The sequence below is a fragment of the Amblyomma americanum genome, chromosome 11 (genome assembly GCF_052857255.1).
Source record: "Amblyomma americanum isolate KBUSLIRL-KWMA chromosome 11, ASM5285725v1, whole genome shotgun sequence".
Lineage (NCBI taxonomy): Eukaryota > Metazoa > Arthropoda > Arachnida > Ixodida > Ixodidae > Amblyomma > Amblyomma americanum.
In genome coordinates this window covers 34003708-34018991 of record NC_135507.1, presented here as the reverse complement: position 1 = coordinate 34018991, position 15284 = coordinate 34003708, and the positions used below count along the sequence as shown (strand labels likewise).

General features: G+C 45.6%; 1 protein-coding gene across 6 annotated transcripts in view; it reads left to right on the top strand.

The window, feature by feature from the left end:
- Klp31E (kinesin-like protein 31E) overlaps positions 1 to 15284 on the top strand; it is a 92165-nt gene that overhangs the window by 74195 nt on the left and 2686 nt on the right. For all 6 annotated transcript variants that reach the window (XR_013309903.1, XR_013309902.1, XM_077643748.1 and 3 more), the window contains 7 exons: positions 3064 to 3186; positions 4482 to 4621; positions 5953 to 6136; positions 7188 to 7352; positions 7974 to 8094; positions 8854 to 9024; positions 12736 to 12944. Coding sequence is in view for 4 of the 6 variants with exons in the window: in XM_077643748.1 (XP_077499874.1) it covers positions 3064 to 3186; positions 4482 to 4621; positions 5953 to 6136; positions 7188 to 7352; positions 7974 to 8094; positions 8854 to 9024; positions 12736 to 12944 (1113 nt within the window). In the remaining 2 variants the exon portion in view is untranslated. The remainder of the gene's footprint in view (positions 1 to 3063; positions 3187 to 4481; positions 4622 to 5952; positions 6137 to 7187; positions 7353 to 7973; positions 8095 to 8853; positions 9025 to 12735; positions 12945 to 15284) is intronic.

Genomic DNA, 15284 nt, shown 5'->3' with positions numbered 1-15284 from the left:
CTTGCATTTGCATCATTGTAGCATTTCTCGCTGCTTTTGGGGCTCTAGTGAGCCCTCAAGAGCGAAATTTGAGACTGCTGATATAATGTGCCTTAACCAGTGTTTTCTCAAGCTTCATTGTATGAGAAGTTTAATTGCAGTAGCTAAGTGTCATGATTGCATATAAGGTTGTGTTATGGCAAGTCTTAGTGGTGCGAGGTTGTGCAAAATTGTTGCACAATCCTGTATTGGAGTTTGGCTTAAGGGGAGATCTATACCTCATAAATCTAATGCGATTGTCTTCAAGTCTGGTTTAATCCTGCAATTTATTGTTTTGTTAATTGTACTTGTATGGCACCTTTATAGTTTTTATTGTTAATTACGTGTGTTGAACAATAGTGTGTAATTCAGAAAACACGTATACCTTTGTTATTTGAGCAAAATCTAAAATTTATGTTGTAAGACCGGTTGCTATTGCTTTTTCAAGATGAGCCTGTTGAAGAAAATGGTTACATATTCCAACAAAACTTCATGCACACAACAAAAACATGGCTAAAACCACAAATCTACGAAAAACATATTTGCAAGGTATTGTAAAACATACTTTGAAGGAGCTAGTTTGGATTTGATGCTGGCAGTATTTTGAAAATATATGCTGCTTGCAAGTTCCTTTAGTGCATCGATCATGACTATGTGTACTAGCATTTCTTTGACTTAACTGTTATTGTAAGGTAGCACCAAACTAACCATTGCACCTGATAAAGCTTGCATTGGTTCATTGGCTTGACTGTGGAGCGTCACTTCTTGAAAAATGGGATTTTCTCAACCTGCATCCCCTTCAGCATAGGCCTTGCCTGTGGTGTTCAGGGCGCCTCCCTGATCTAAACTGATCGGGCTACCTCGATATATCCTTATAGAGATATAGCTTACTGTGGGCTTTGGTTTGGCTTGGTTTGGTTTGCTAGTCATTGTCCTGCTAGTCACTGGCCGGATAGTCCAAACAAAGCATTCATTTTCATGAACTTGCTCATGCATTTGAGTCAGCTAGTCCCAATGAGTTTTATAGACTGTGATCTTATGTTTTAGATTTTTTAGTATTATGTGACTTGCATTACAGTTGCGGAATCTTCACAATTACCTCTGCCTGTTATTAGCATGTTTGATTTTGTTTATTTAAGATTGTGATGCCTCCTTATTTTATGCTGTGGTACAATAAACTTCAGTTCCTTTTACTTGAGTCCTCAGTTTGTGTGTAGACATGATTTATCCTTTCATTTAAACGGTGTATTTACTTGCACAACATGCGCACTTGAAATTTTTGTTATCAAACTATAAATCTGTGCTTATATATACATTTCCCTGCATAATAAATGCACCCTCCAAATTTCCACTAATTTCCAAGAAAAAAGCATTCATTATTGGGAGTCAGTATGGTATGTACAGATTAATGTTGCTATACTTGAGGGCAACTTTCCTTGGCAGTGCTGCAGAGGCTAGGGAGGAAAGCGGAAGAGACGGGCTTTTAGTCCCCATGCCCTAGTGTTCATGTTCATGTTCGGGATAGGGGTGGGGAAACTATGGAGCTGGACACTGAAACTAACTGACTGCATATGAACAAAGCCCATCATCTTCCCTTTCCTGCCTAACCTCTACTACATTGCCAAAAAAACTTGTTCTCAAGTATAGCTGTTTGTCCAATACTGTCATGAGTGTCCTGCCATTGTACAGCACAGTGAAATACTGACTTGGGCAAGCTCAACAAGTTTACTTTGATGTTTCCCTATATTTTGCTTGCTGGTAGCATCTTCAAGAATACTACAAGTATCTTCTTGCTTGCTTGATTTTGTCGCAGTGTCCAACTTCCATGCTAACCTTGTCCTGCTTACGTGTGGCATAGCCTCTGCAGTGAACTGCTTTAGTGACTTTTTTTGAGAGCTCTGCTAATTACTCCTGCCGCAGGCTATTAGGTGCGTCTCTGTAATCAAATTTTGCTGCTGAACCCCCTGTGCAACATCCACTGGACGTCGCTTCAGTGCAAAAGTATGTTGAGATAGGTCACACATTTTTATTCTTTAGTGTTCCAGAGGTAAAAAAAAAAATTCAAAGCTATGAATCAGTTAGTAGCAGCAGTTTTGGAAGCAGTTAAAACTTTGTTGCTGTTAAGCGAAGTCACTTTTTGCACAGGTTGCTAATGAATCTCTCCTCTGTCGAATTACTTGAAGCATCAGCACTGGATATGAAGATTATGAACCTAGCACATGAGCAACTGGTTCACAGCAGTTCTAGATGAGCAGTCTTCATCCTTTCAGTATGTTCAGAATTCTCACGGTGTAAAAAGCAGTATAGTTGCTGTCTTAATGGACAGATAACACTCTGCAGACAGACTACCAGAGGAACCAGACTATGTTCACAGTGTTAAGAGGACCAGAATAAGCCATGGCCAGTAATCCCAATTAGAAATGAGCCACCAGTTGCTAATGTAATGTTCACAGTGTTAAGAGGACCAGAATAAGCCATGGCCAGTAATCCCAATTAGAAATGAGCCACCAGTTGCTAATGTAATGCTTTATGATTGCGTAAAATTGAAAGAAAGGCGAGACGTAGAGTTTTACAATGAAATCATCATTGGTGCTGGCTGTGCGTGGTATCTTTAGTACCTTCTGGTCTCTGCACAAAAAATTTAATGCTCCTGTCTACATTGTTACATTCTACTTGACTGCCGTTGAGGAAATCCAGACACACCTCTTAATTTTCATCAGCCACGTTTGAAGTCATCTCCAATACATCTCCAATACATATCTCCAATACAAGGGGATCTTGGGTATGAGATACTTTAATGGCAACCTGTTTTTTCATAACACTTGCTTTGTTTTATAAGACTGGTTCTCTGCAAGAGCCATGCTAAGATACGATAGTTGTTAAGCGAGCTGCCTCGGAGAGAGGCCTTCACTCTTGTGACGATTCCCACTTGAGCCATACAGGGATGACAAGGTTGGACTGTGAAGGGACAAGACTGCTAAACTGTCTCGGCGCTGCATCACTGACATATCGTTGCTTGCTTGCTGTGCGTAAATTTCCATTCAGAGATGCTGGCATCGATGCCACACCACCACAGTCGCCACCCGTAGGTCGGAAAGTACGGGAGAACAATGTCTTCTCAAGGCTTACCAGCAGCACCTCGACGAGTCCCTTAGTCAAGCCAGACAGGTATTTGTTGGGTTGCCTCGTTCACTGTGTTCACTCTTTCTCTATAAGGCAGTGGTCATCAGCAGACAGTGATCTCCCTTTGCTGTTTGGTGACTTCATTTTTTTTTCTGTGCATAGTGTATTAAAAGGTGATTTTTGTTCACAAAAATGAACAGTCTGGCTCTCCTAATGGGGATGATATTTTGGCAGCAAAAGGTGCATTTATTGCCAAGAAAATTGGATTTAAAAATGGACCGTTTTTCCCTCCACTTGCTTTAAACTTGCGAATGAAAGACAAAAAGGAATTTCTGATAATCATATGGAAGTGAAGGGCGGTGCAGGTACCCTTGGGGATCTGCAAGCAGGAAACTTGTGACGTGGTCGCAGTTTGCTTGCAAAAGTGGTCGGTGAAGGGGATATGTGTACTTGATTTTTTTTTTTACCTTCTCTTAACTTATTGACACCCCACTTCAGTGACAGGAGCCACCTTGTTGCTAGAGTGCTGTAATCTATCGTCAAATGAAAATCCTAACTGGTCGCACTGGTTTAAGGAACAAGTTCCCAGTTTACTCCAGCTGGTTCCCAGGCCGCCGCGGTGGCCGAGTGGTTATGGGCACGGCTGCTGGCCCGAAAGACACGGGTTCGATCCCGGCCGCGGCGGTCGAATTTCGATGGAGGCGAAATTCTACAGGCCCATGTATTGTGCGATGTCAGTGCATGTTAAAGAACCCCAGGTGGTCGAAATTTCCGGAGCCCTTCACTACGGCGGTCCTCATAGCCCCGAGTCGCTTTGCGACGTTAAACCCCCATAAACCAAACCAAAACCAGCTGGTTCACAGGTGATTTCAGCTGGAACTCAACTGGATATCAAGTGGCTACAATTGGAATCAACTGTTGCTTAAAAACCAGTCTGACCACCTAGAATTTTCATTTTTGGTCCTCGGGAGGGTTCCTTTAACTTCAGGACTTGAGTTTTTTTTTTTAAGAGTAGTATGAAGTGGGGAGGAAGTTAAGATTGTTAAGCATGTGAATAAGAATGAAGGGCAAACATTGATGCTGCACAATGCGTAATGCAAGACACTAGACGGGGTACTTGTATTTCACTTCACATGGCAGCAGTGCTTTGCTCTTGCTCAACCTAAAATGCTGGCACCTTGATCCCTGTTTGTTGCCTGTCATTACAATGACCAGCGCACCTAACGCAGCTGTACCTGATAATACCGCGGAACTTCTCAGCATAGCATGTCACTTGTTTCGCAATGGAACGGCATGATGCGTATGTTTTTCAATTGCACCGTTTTCTTTTTGTGACTCAGAGGTGTAATCAGCGTGTTTGCGGGCAAGCCGTGCTACACGCGAAGCTCCCCTCTGGTCTGCACGCACGTCGCCGAGGGACATAGCAAGGCTGTCCTCTCACTGGCCGTCACGGACGATGTCCTCTTCAGTGCCTCGAAAGGTGCGTCTGTCCCCGAGGACATCTCTGTCCAGAACTGTGTGCTTAGTTGAGTTGTGACTGACATTTTGCTATTCTGTCAAGTTATTTCAATTCACTTGCCATGTAATGTTGATAGCCTTTTCTTATCAGTGTTGGCTATTTCCGGACACTGTGCTTTTAGCCATATAAAGGTGTTTGTGAATGCAATAATGCACACAAGGGGGTGTATTACACCCACAGCAAACAGTGCAGCGTAAAATGACCAATTACCCATGCACACTGCGACGTATAAAATTGAGATCCCACTCCAAGGGTAGCGTTGTCATCGTCTGTGCTGTAGCAGACATCATGGTAGCTGCTACAGTGCGAACATTGTCACACACTCCTCTTGATTGGTCATGTTTCTTTTACTACTGTGCCTCTACACAGGTTTAAGTTTTTGGCTTGCGTAGTTCAGTTCACTGTGAAAGTTAGGTTAGATAGAAGGCTGCAGTTTTTGCAATCCAAAATCAGTACACCGAAAGTTTCAATGCATTGCTTATCCCAAATGTTCTTTTACAACTTCAAAGTTAACAAGGGCTTATGCTCCAAAACATCCGTAATCACTTCCAGTGCAGTAGTACTTTTCTTGTTTCAACTGTCCTTCTCTAGCACATCTGTTGACTTGTTCGTGCCTGCAGTCGTATGCAACCACAGACACGAAGTGGCAAGGGGGCCTTCCAAGTTCCAGCCAGTGTTGTCAAGCTGTTGTCATGGCATCGCTGTCAACCATATTGCACCCACTAGCGGCTGCGGCAGGTACAAAGTGGTTGATAGCAATGTCGTGACAGTGGGTCAGTTACGTTGGTTGGAGGCCTTCTTTGGGGGGAAACTGCCGGTTTTTTTTTCCTCACTTGTATTCTACTATAGAGTAATATTAGCACTCCATCTGTCGTAACACTTTTGTTAAGTTTTTAATAACAAAAACTCGGAAAAATGTCTGAAGCCTACATTGGCAGGTAGTGAGAGGAGAGAGGGAAATCCCCCTCACTTTCAGAGATGAGGGAGAGGAAAGACAAAGAGAGGGTGGGAAGGGATGGCTGGCGGGTGAGGGAGAGTGAAGACGGAGTATGGCATGCCACAGTGATTGTTGATTGGACTGGGAGAATGGAGCAGGGGTACGACGTGTCTCACGTTGATGGACAGTCTGGATCAGTTCACCCACCCTCACAATCTGGACCCATCAGTGGAGTAGCCCATCAGTGGCTACTCCGTCCTGGGGAACACTGATGCTAACACATACTCTGCCACATCAGTTGCATTGATCTCACATTTTTATTTTTTTTTTTCTGTTGCCTTGCCCCTCTCCTTAGACCGTACTGTGAAGGTGTGGAACCTGCACACGGGACAGGAGATCCACAGCCTGCGCGGCCACCCGGACAATGTGGTGGCAGTGCGTTACTGCGAGTACCACCGGCTCACCTATTCGGTCTCCACTGCCTTTATTAAGGTGTGGGATGTCCGAGAGAGCCCTGCCCGGTGCATACGCACCCTTTTGTGAGTACTGTGCCAAATCCTTGCCCATCTTTCTTGACTCTGCACCCCTGACACCTTCTGGCATGTCTGCTTTCTATTCCTACCCCACCTCCCCGCTTTCCTTGTGTCCAGGTACAGGTACAGATACATGTAAGCATTAGCAATTTTTGGTTGCTTTGGTTATTTTAACACTATAATAACTTTTCATTTTCAATATTATGAAAGGGGTACTGAAAACTACTGAAAGGACTGAAAACTCTGTTTAAACAGGCAAACAAACTGGCCATTGTTACAGAAAAAAAGTCTGTACAGGGTCCCTGGAGCGTGATTTGCATCTCTTTGCACTGCAGACAGTATGAAAAACAGGGATGAACCTCTCATGTAGCTTCCGCAAGTTTTTGGTTTCTGTGTAGTTTGCTGTAGCTACAAATCGCCAACTCGTCCCAGCTTCCATGTTCATAATTACGCCTTTGCAATTGTCTTAATCCTTGGACCACTTAATTTCACCTCTAATTATAGTAATCATTATAGTAATTATAGTAATCATCTCGGTGGTTTGGCTGTTAAGCCACAAGTTGGGTGTAGCCTTGTATTTAGACTGGAACAATTAGTATGGATTCATGAACTGTTGTTCATATTTGTAATGCAGTTGTGACATTGGTGTCCACATGGTTTCTTTCGCTTTTCAGTTTTGAGATAGGTGACAGTGCATGGAGTATGCATGCCTCGTTACTCCTGTGTACAGTCTGACATGATGTGAAGGTGATCACTTACAGAAGAAAGGTCTAATTTTCAGTTTACACTTGTAGGAATGCTGAATGGAATACGACCTAAGCTAATCATTTGGTTCCTCCATCCTGGTGTGACCATCACGCACCAGGAAAAATTTATTGGTCCTGTTCAGCTAAAACGATTGCAGTAACCTTGAGATCATGCTATACTATGTTCACGAGGAACCAGCACCTGTTTCGCTGGTTCCACCATTACGTACTTTGTGTAGGAGCATTTCTGTTGAAGGTGTGGCTGATCGAGTGAGAAAGTGGAGCTGAAACTCTGTTGTCCTTGTTACCAGCTCTTCTGGCCAGTGCAGCAGTGGTCCTGTCGTGGCGGAGTCTGCATCACGCAGCCTCCAGATTCCGCAAGGAGAGACTCGCATCAACACCATTGAGCTGAGCCCCTACGGTCACCTGCTTTTCTCCGCTGCCTCGAACATCGTTCGCATTTGGGACATCCGCAGGCAAGCATTGCCGTCTTGTTCGGAACATCACTAGTCAAGATCTCAATCAGTCGTTAAATAAACCAGCCAGCCGCTAAATGATTCAATCAGTCGCTAAATGAACCGATCAGTGGGTAAATCAGTTATTCATTAAATCAATTATTACATCAATTGCATCTTTGCTGACATTATGCAGATGTTAGGGGCACAGACAGAAAGCTCACACTGGAGCTTGATTGCACACCTGCGCGCTCCCGTACAGGATTTCAAATATTGTTATATGTCATGCATTGGCAACAATATAGTTCCTGTGTGTCAACTTTCTAATAGCACTACAATGTGTTCGTGCTAGTTCAAAGATCTGGTTTATTTGAAATGAAACTTTTATCCCTTCAACTCCAAATTACACCGTTAATTTGAACAAATTATCGGTCCTCACTGAATTTATCGGGAATCAGCTGTGTTATGGAATGGCTCTCCACGTGCACTTCCCTGTGACTGGCAGGAGTATCAATTATGTGTTCACGTCTGTTGGTTATCCTTGTGACAACTCCTGCATGAATTCTGTTTCACCAGAATTGCTGTGGCTGTCTTGGGATAGCTTGTTGTAACGGTGTTTAACCGTCCTCTCCACATCCTCAGGTTTGCCTGTGTTGGCAAGCTGGCTGGCGGGCACCAGGCAGCAGTGATGTGCATGGCAGTGGACGACGTGGATGGCGATTCCAGCCTTGTGATCACTGGCTCCAAAGACCACTACATTAAGGTTGGCAACAGAGCTTTACTAGAGGAAAAAGTAGTTCTCCTCATCTTTGCAACAGTTGAGTCATGCTGTAAAGGTCTGCTGCAAATCTTCTCTAAAAAAGACATGCTTGCGATTGAGCTAGTTGAAACAGCTTGGTGTGCCACTAGTGTGCTGCTTAGAAACACAAAAGGACAGACACGTGAACCTTTCGGTCTTCCTTCAACTGTGTTTGTCCATTTGCACTCCTAAGTAGTGCAGCCCTAGCTTTTTTGAGGCTGTTAGCCATTTGTTTTTGTGTACCAAACAGGCATTCTAGACGTCGCAACCTTGTATTGCTGTTCATAGTTTCTTGAAAAGGAGTGGCACAGGAACATGTGCTATATACTCTGCCTGCGGTCACGAGTAAGGTCTTTTGTGTATCGTGTAGGGGTGTGTGAATATTCGATCATTTCGAATATTCAGTTGAATAGTAAAGTATTCAATATTCGACTTGATCCAGATGTTTGTTATTCAGAATCTCTGAAGTGCGATTTGTCTTCAGTGAACAACTTTTCTGGAATGCTTGCTTCATGTAATTTTGTTTCAGCGTACCTCCTCTTGAATGGCACCACGACGTGCACAGAGCCAAAGCCCCGACTACTTGCACAAGCACCGTGTGCCTGCACACCCGCGCATGTGCGGAAGCCGCTGTGCGCATGCGCATGGTTTCCAGCTAGTCGTCTTACTGAAGCAGGAATGCACACTGCGTTTGCGAGAGTCTCGACGGTATGTGCTGCGCAGGTGTTCGAGATCCCCGAGAGTGGAAGCGGTGTGCTGACACCCAAGGTGAACCTGGAACCACCCCATTATGATGGGATCCAGAGCCTGGCTGTCTGCAATGACTACCTCTTCTCGGGCTCGCGCGACATGTGCATCAAGAAATGGGACCTGGCCAATCGGTGCCATATTCTGGTATGCTTAAGAGTGTTTGCATTGTTTACCACTTTCTACATGATGCATACTTTGCTGCGATAGCTGACACACTACAAAGGGTACATAATCTGTCAACAAATGTAGACTGCGAAGGTTGCAGTTTCTGTGTAGTGGCACCTTCGGCATAAGCAGTACCGTATTTACTCTCGTAATTTGCGTGCTTTTTTTCTTTAAATTAAGGCTGCAAAAAAGGTGCTCAAATCATGCGGAGATTTTACGGAAAGAAACTCTACAAAGTCGTAATGGCGCAATATATACAGTGTGTTGCTGCCTTTATGTCGACCCACCAATTCACACCCCTTGCTGGCCAGAAAAAAAGTTTACTCAAAATATAGGACGCATACCCCCTCCTGGCACCCCAAAACGCATTATGTAGTTTCCTCTGGGACAGCACTACTGTGCGTGTGCAGCTCAGAGCAGTAAATATGCTATGATACAATTGCAAAGCCAGCAGTCAGAGGCAAATTGAGATAAACCGGTGCCCTTGCATGCAGCCCGGCCGAGTAGCGGCAAACCAAATGGCAAATGGCACGCAATTTGTCCCCTCGCCACACCCACCTCTTGCAGCCGCCCATGGCGACACTACCATTCCGATCTTCCCAAGCCTGCCTTGAGCACACCTGCATTTATGCTAGTGGTCTGGCGTAGCAGGGAGTGTAAAATGTTTTATTTTTAAAACCCGGGTAATAAATTAGGGGTGTGCAAAGTTATGCAGTAAACACATAAGTTGCACCTTAGTTGCACCTTAGTTGCACCTTAGTTGCACCTTAGTTGCAGTTGATAGTTCCGCCTTTGGTATAGTTGAAACCGCAGTGGCTGTAGTTTGTAGTAGGCTAAGTAGAAGATCTTAGAGCTTAGGCCGGATTCCAGTTCTCAGTTGTAATGCATGGGAAATGCAGAAATGCTTTCATTAGGCAGCCAAAAGGTACCGTATTTACTCGCATAATGATCGCACTCGCGTAATGATCGCACCCCTGAATTTTGAGGTCGAAATTACATTTTTTAAATTCCCCGCGTAATGATCGCACCCCGAACATGGAGCCGCCTGGTGGTTGATCTGCAGTCATCCCTCAGCGAATGCATTCCGACGAGTTCCCAACCTAGTCTAGTAACGTTGGAGTTCCCATGATTCCATGCTTTGCGGCGTTCGCCATTTTGCAATTCGGCAGCGTCCTAGCGTGCTTTGTGTTTTTGTGCGAGTTTACGCCATTTCACCATGGGGCGGTATGCCAGTTACACCGCCGCGTTCAAGCTCAAGGCTGTCGACTATGCACTGGAGCATGGCAACCGCACTGCTGGTAGGCATTTCGGCGTGGACGAAATGAGGATACGCTATTGGAAGAAGCAGCGCGAGAAGCTGATGGCTACGAACAAGACACGGCGGGCTTTCCGTGGACCCAAAACGGGCAAGTTCCCTCGTGTTGAGGAGGCGGTCCTAGAATACGTGAGGGACCTGCGCAAGGATGGTTGTGCAGTGTCATTAGAAATGATACAGACGCAGGCGCGCACAACTGCCAGGAAGCTGGGAATCGCCGCAAAGGATTTCCGCGCTAGCTCCGGTTGGATGACTCGATTTATGCGACGGAATGGACTTTCCCTGAGGCGGCGGACGTCGTTGTGCCAGCGGCTCCCAGCCGCGTATGAAAGCAAAGTGATAGACTTCCATCACTTCGTCACTAGGCTTCGCGAAAAATGCGGTTACCTCATGTCGCAAATTGGAAACGCCGATCAAACTCCACTGACGTTCGACATGCCCCGGAATACAACTGTGAACGAGAAGGGTGCTCGGAGCGTCCTCGTGAAGACGTCTGGCGCAGAAAAACAGCGATGCACAGTCATGCTTGCTGTGACGGCCGACGGGCGGAAGCTGCCACCATACGTGATCTTCAAACGGAAGACTATTCCGAAGGGAAACTTTCCCCGTGGCATCCATATACGTGCACAGATGAAAGGGTGGATGACTGCAGACCTGATGGTCGACTGGATCAAGACTGTTTGGGGAAGAAGACCAGGAGCATTTCTGCTTCCCTCGCTTCTGGTTTTGGACAGTTTTAGGGGTCACCTTGTGGACAGCGTGCGTGCCAAGCTGAAAGAGCTGCGCACGGACATTGCAGTCATTCCTGGCGGCCTGACTTCGCTGCTGCAGCCTCTCGACGTGTCCCTGAACAAACCGTTCAAGGACAACGTTCGACGACTTTATGCTGAGTGGATGGCGATGGGCCAGCATGATTTGACGCCGAGCGGAAAGATTAGAAGGCCATCTGTGGAGATGCTGTGCTCGTGGATCACAGAAGCGTGGAGCAGTATCCCCGACGAGGTAGTGGCTAAGAGTTTTAAGAAGACAGGCATATCTAACGCTTTGGATGGAACAGAAGATGACTTCCTGTGGGATTGTGAAGATGCTCCCAGCGACGACACTGCCGTTTCCGATGAGTCGTGCAGCAGTGAAAGCAAGGATGGCGAGGATTCAGACTTTGATTAGAGTACTGACGAAAAAAAAATAAATGGGCATTGTGCACTCCATGTGATGCTTAATGTGCGTGTTTATTGCGAAGGTAAGCCTTACTCAGCTTTTATTTTTGGTTGTAATCGAGATATATGTTCTAAGACGTCTGACCTGCAACTTGTTTGCGTTTTCGGTGCTCAAAAATTTTTTGTAGAAAATTTACCCCGCGTAATGATCGCACCCCGAAATTTGCGTCAGTATTTTAAAAAAAAAAGTGCGATCATTATGCGAGTAAGTACGGTAGTATAGGCAGGTGGTGGCACGATTTTTTTTTTTACCCAAGTTCGTCCATTACAGGTAAATTTTTTGCTGCTGTGACTTCGTGCAATTCCTGCACAAAATCAGGGACCTGAATGAAAACTTCCTTGCAAGTGTTACAGGTTGGTCAAATGTTTAAATCCTCCAAGGTGGAGTAGATTTGTAATAAGGGAGTAATTACTCATTGGCATCCACCTGAGCACAGCTATACGGCTACAAAGGAAAGCTATACAGCTTTCTCAGAAACTTTGAAGTTATAGAAAAATTCGTCCTGGTCTGAGGTTCGAACCCGGGACCACCACTTCACCGGAGCAGTCGCTCTACCAACTGAGCTAACCGGGACAGCAAGCTTATGGTAGGACTTATGGTAGGGTAGTGTTGGTCAAATGTTTAGGGGGTTTACAAATCTATTCCACCTTGGAGGATTCCCCTAAACATCTGACCAACACAGTTCCCACTTCGAATTTTGATCAATTCGATCTTGCCCTACCATAAGCTTGCTGTCCCAGTTAGCTCAGTTGGTAGAGCGACTGCTCCGGTGAAGCGGTGATCCCAGGTTCGAACCTTGGACCAGGACGAATTTCTCTTTAACTACGAAGTCTCTGAGAAAGCTGTATAAATTTCCTTTGTAGCCGTATGGCTGCACTAGGGTGGATGTCAGTGAGTAATTACTCCCTTATTACAAGTGTTACAGGTTTCATCAAAATCCACATAACCATTTTCCGGTGAAAATATTTGTGCTCCCCGCATAGTATATTGAAGGGAGAGCTGCAGTTAGGTCATAGCTCTGAAGGCTCCATCTTGTATTTGCACTGAAACGGTGGACACATGTGAAAGGGGCAGTTTCATGGTGATTCACTCGGCACTGTTCCAGCAGAGCCTTGCCATACACTTAAAAGCCCGCTTTGCCCGTGGTTCCCTTCCAGTCGCTGAACCAAGCGCACAAGGACTGGATCTGTGCGCTCGACTTTATGCAAAACGCTGGGGGCCCGCCTGTGCTGTTGAGCGGCTGCCGTGGTGGCATGCTCAAGCTGTGGAACGCCGAGAACTGTTCGCTGGTTGGCGAGCTGAGGGCGCACACCTCTCCCATCAACGCCATCGCCACAAATTCGTCGTGCGTCTTCACGGCATCCAAGTAAGGCCCCTCACCCCTTGAACATCGCCATTCTCTAATTCATTCCTCTCTCTCTTTCCCTTTCTCTCTGCTTAGTCTTTCTCCTGTGTCCAGAGCAGTGGTCATTTCTGCCTAGTACCTCACTAGCCATTTCTCGGGAGTCAGTCTGATGCAAGCCCCACTGGACATATATAGCAGTTAATGCTGCAGTTGTTTTAGAGCAGAGGAGTGCTGAAATATGACTTGCAATTGTAAGAAGGGTGATCACAATTGACTCCCGCTGCAAGAAGGAGGTGCAAGTCAGATGCACATACGCAGTGCACGCCTGATGCAATCTGTGCTTCCTGTCGAATCTCTTGTTCCTACACTGCCATTTGCTCACACTGCCATGTTAGAGACGCTGAGGGCAATCCCGCTTGGTTTGTTTTCTTAGCAAGGTTGAATGCCAGGGCCTTTCGTGTCTGTTGGTATTTGTCGAGTATAAAACGATGCTCTCGTTGCTGGAAAGTGTCAGATTCAAACTTGAGACACACTGAGTCTCCAAAAATGTAATTAGTTTTCTTCAGTTAATATTTTACATTGCTGGTTTCAGCTTCTTGCGCAATAAAAGTGTGCCAGCGGTAGCGATGACAAAGTTACCTTAACAGTCATGTGCGTAATCCTTTATTTCTCTTATACAACAAGAAGTCTCACCTGGCGTCACTTTGTACTTTTGAGCAAGCAGCCAGTGGTGGCAACGCACGTTCATTTTTCGCTCTTCTTTCCATAAAAGTAGCCTGCTTGTCATTGGAAGGTAGTAGCCCACTGGTGTAGGCCAACTTGTCCTTAGTGTCTGTTTACCGTATTTACTCGAATGTAACGCGAGTTTTTTCCCGGATTTTTTCTCCTTGAAGTCTACCCTCGCGTTATAATCGAATACTGCACTTCGATTGGCCTAAAGCTGTGCCGCGGTGCAGCTATTTCAAAGCAATCAGCCTGGTTTCGGTTTCCGCATTTTTGCGATCTTATGCCGGCAACACGGGTACCACGGAAGCCAAGTCCTCATTCATCCAAAGTCAAAGCGTTGTTCTCTGTCATTTTTTTTGTGTTCGTTGCAACATCACGCTAAACGCGTCCTCGCGTCATTGCTCGCGGTGTATTGATTCAGTGCACACGATGGCAACGCGTTGCGCTCAGTACGGCGCTCGTTTTAAGAGAAAAGCGATGATGTTAGCTGAATAGGTCGGGAATTATGCGGCAGCTTGAAGACTTGACCTCAACGAGTCAACCATCCACGGATGGTGGGTTCAGCGGGAGGGGCTTTCTAAATGTGAGCCCGGCTGCAAAGGATCTCATGGGCCTCGCCACGGCCATCACGTCGAGGTGGAGAAAAAAGTGGCGGACTTTATTATCGAGCAGCGCAACCGTCTAAAGGGGTTCAGTGTTGAGCTGATCTGTTGGAAAGTTAGAGATGTTGCTCGGGAGATGGGATGTTCAGAGCATCTCGTGGGTGGGCCCAAACGTTCATGAAGAGGAACTCTCTGCAGCGAACAACATCGATGCGGCAGAAGTTACCAGTAAACTTCAATAGCGAAAAGGACTCCGTTTCCGAGAACTCGGCCTCCAAAAGCGAGGAAGATGAATAAACATGTTGGCCACGATGTCTATTAAAGGTGCTTTGTTTTGCGTCCTTAATCCTCGCATTACATTCGTGGTTTTATTTTTTCCTGCTGGGCAGCATGTAAAGTCACCCCTCACGTTACATTCGCAGTCACGTTACATTCGAGTAAATACGCTAATTCTTGCAGTGGTCTTGGTGTTATACGAAATTCATGGTTTTTGTTCATACTGGCCAGAAGGATCAGTGAAAGTTTCACCCTTCACCTTGCAATCGTCATTAAATTTCATTTGCCCCACTTGAAATACAGTCGAACCTCGTTATAACGAACAAGTAAACTATCGTGAAATAGATCAATGTAACCGAAATGCGCAATATAAAATTTCATAAGATATGCGCACAAGAGCAGTGCAGTTTATTCAGTGAAGGGAAGGGACAGCAACTCAAGTAGACATAAACCTTTTCTGAAGCTTTAACACAGTTACAATGTCACTCGCATAGATTCCAGAGACCGCGAGGAACGGAGCGCCAAAGTGCTAGGGTGCCTTCCTTGCATGACAGAAGTGTCATGTGCAAGCGTTTGGTATACGAAGTGTCATAAGTGTCACAAAGCGTTTGGTATATGAAGTAAAAATTGCACATGTTCATTAAAAACACCCGACAATTTATAATATCCGTGCTCACTATATCGAGGTTCGGCTGTAACTGTTGCTCGTGCGTTTACCGGAGAAAGCACTGCTCAGAGCGGGTTGCCACTCTGTGGC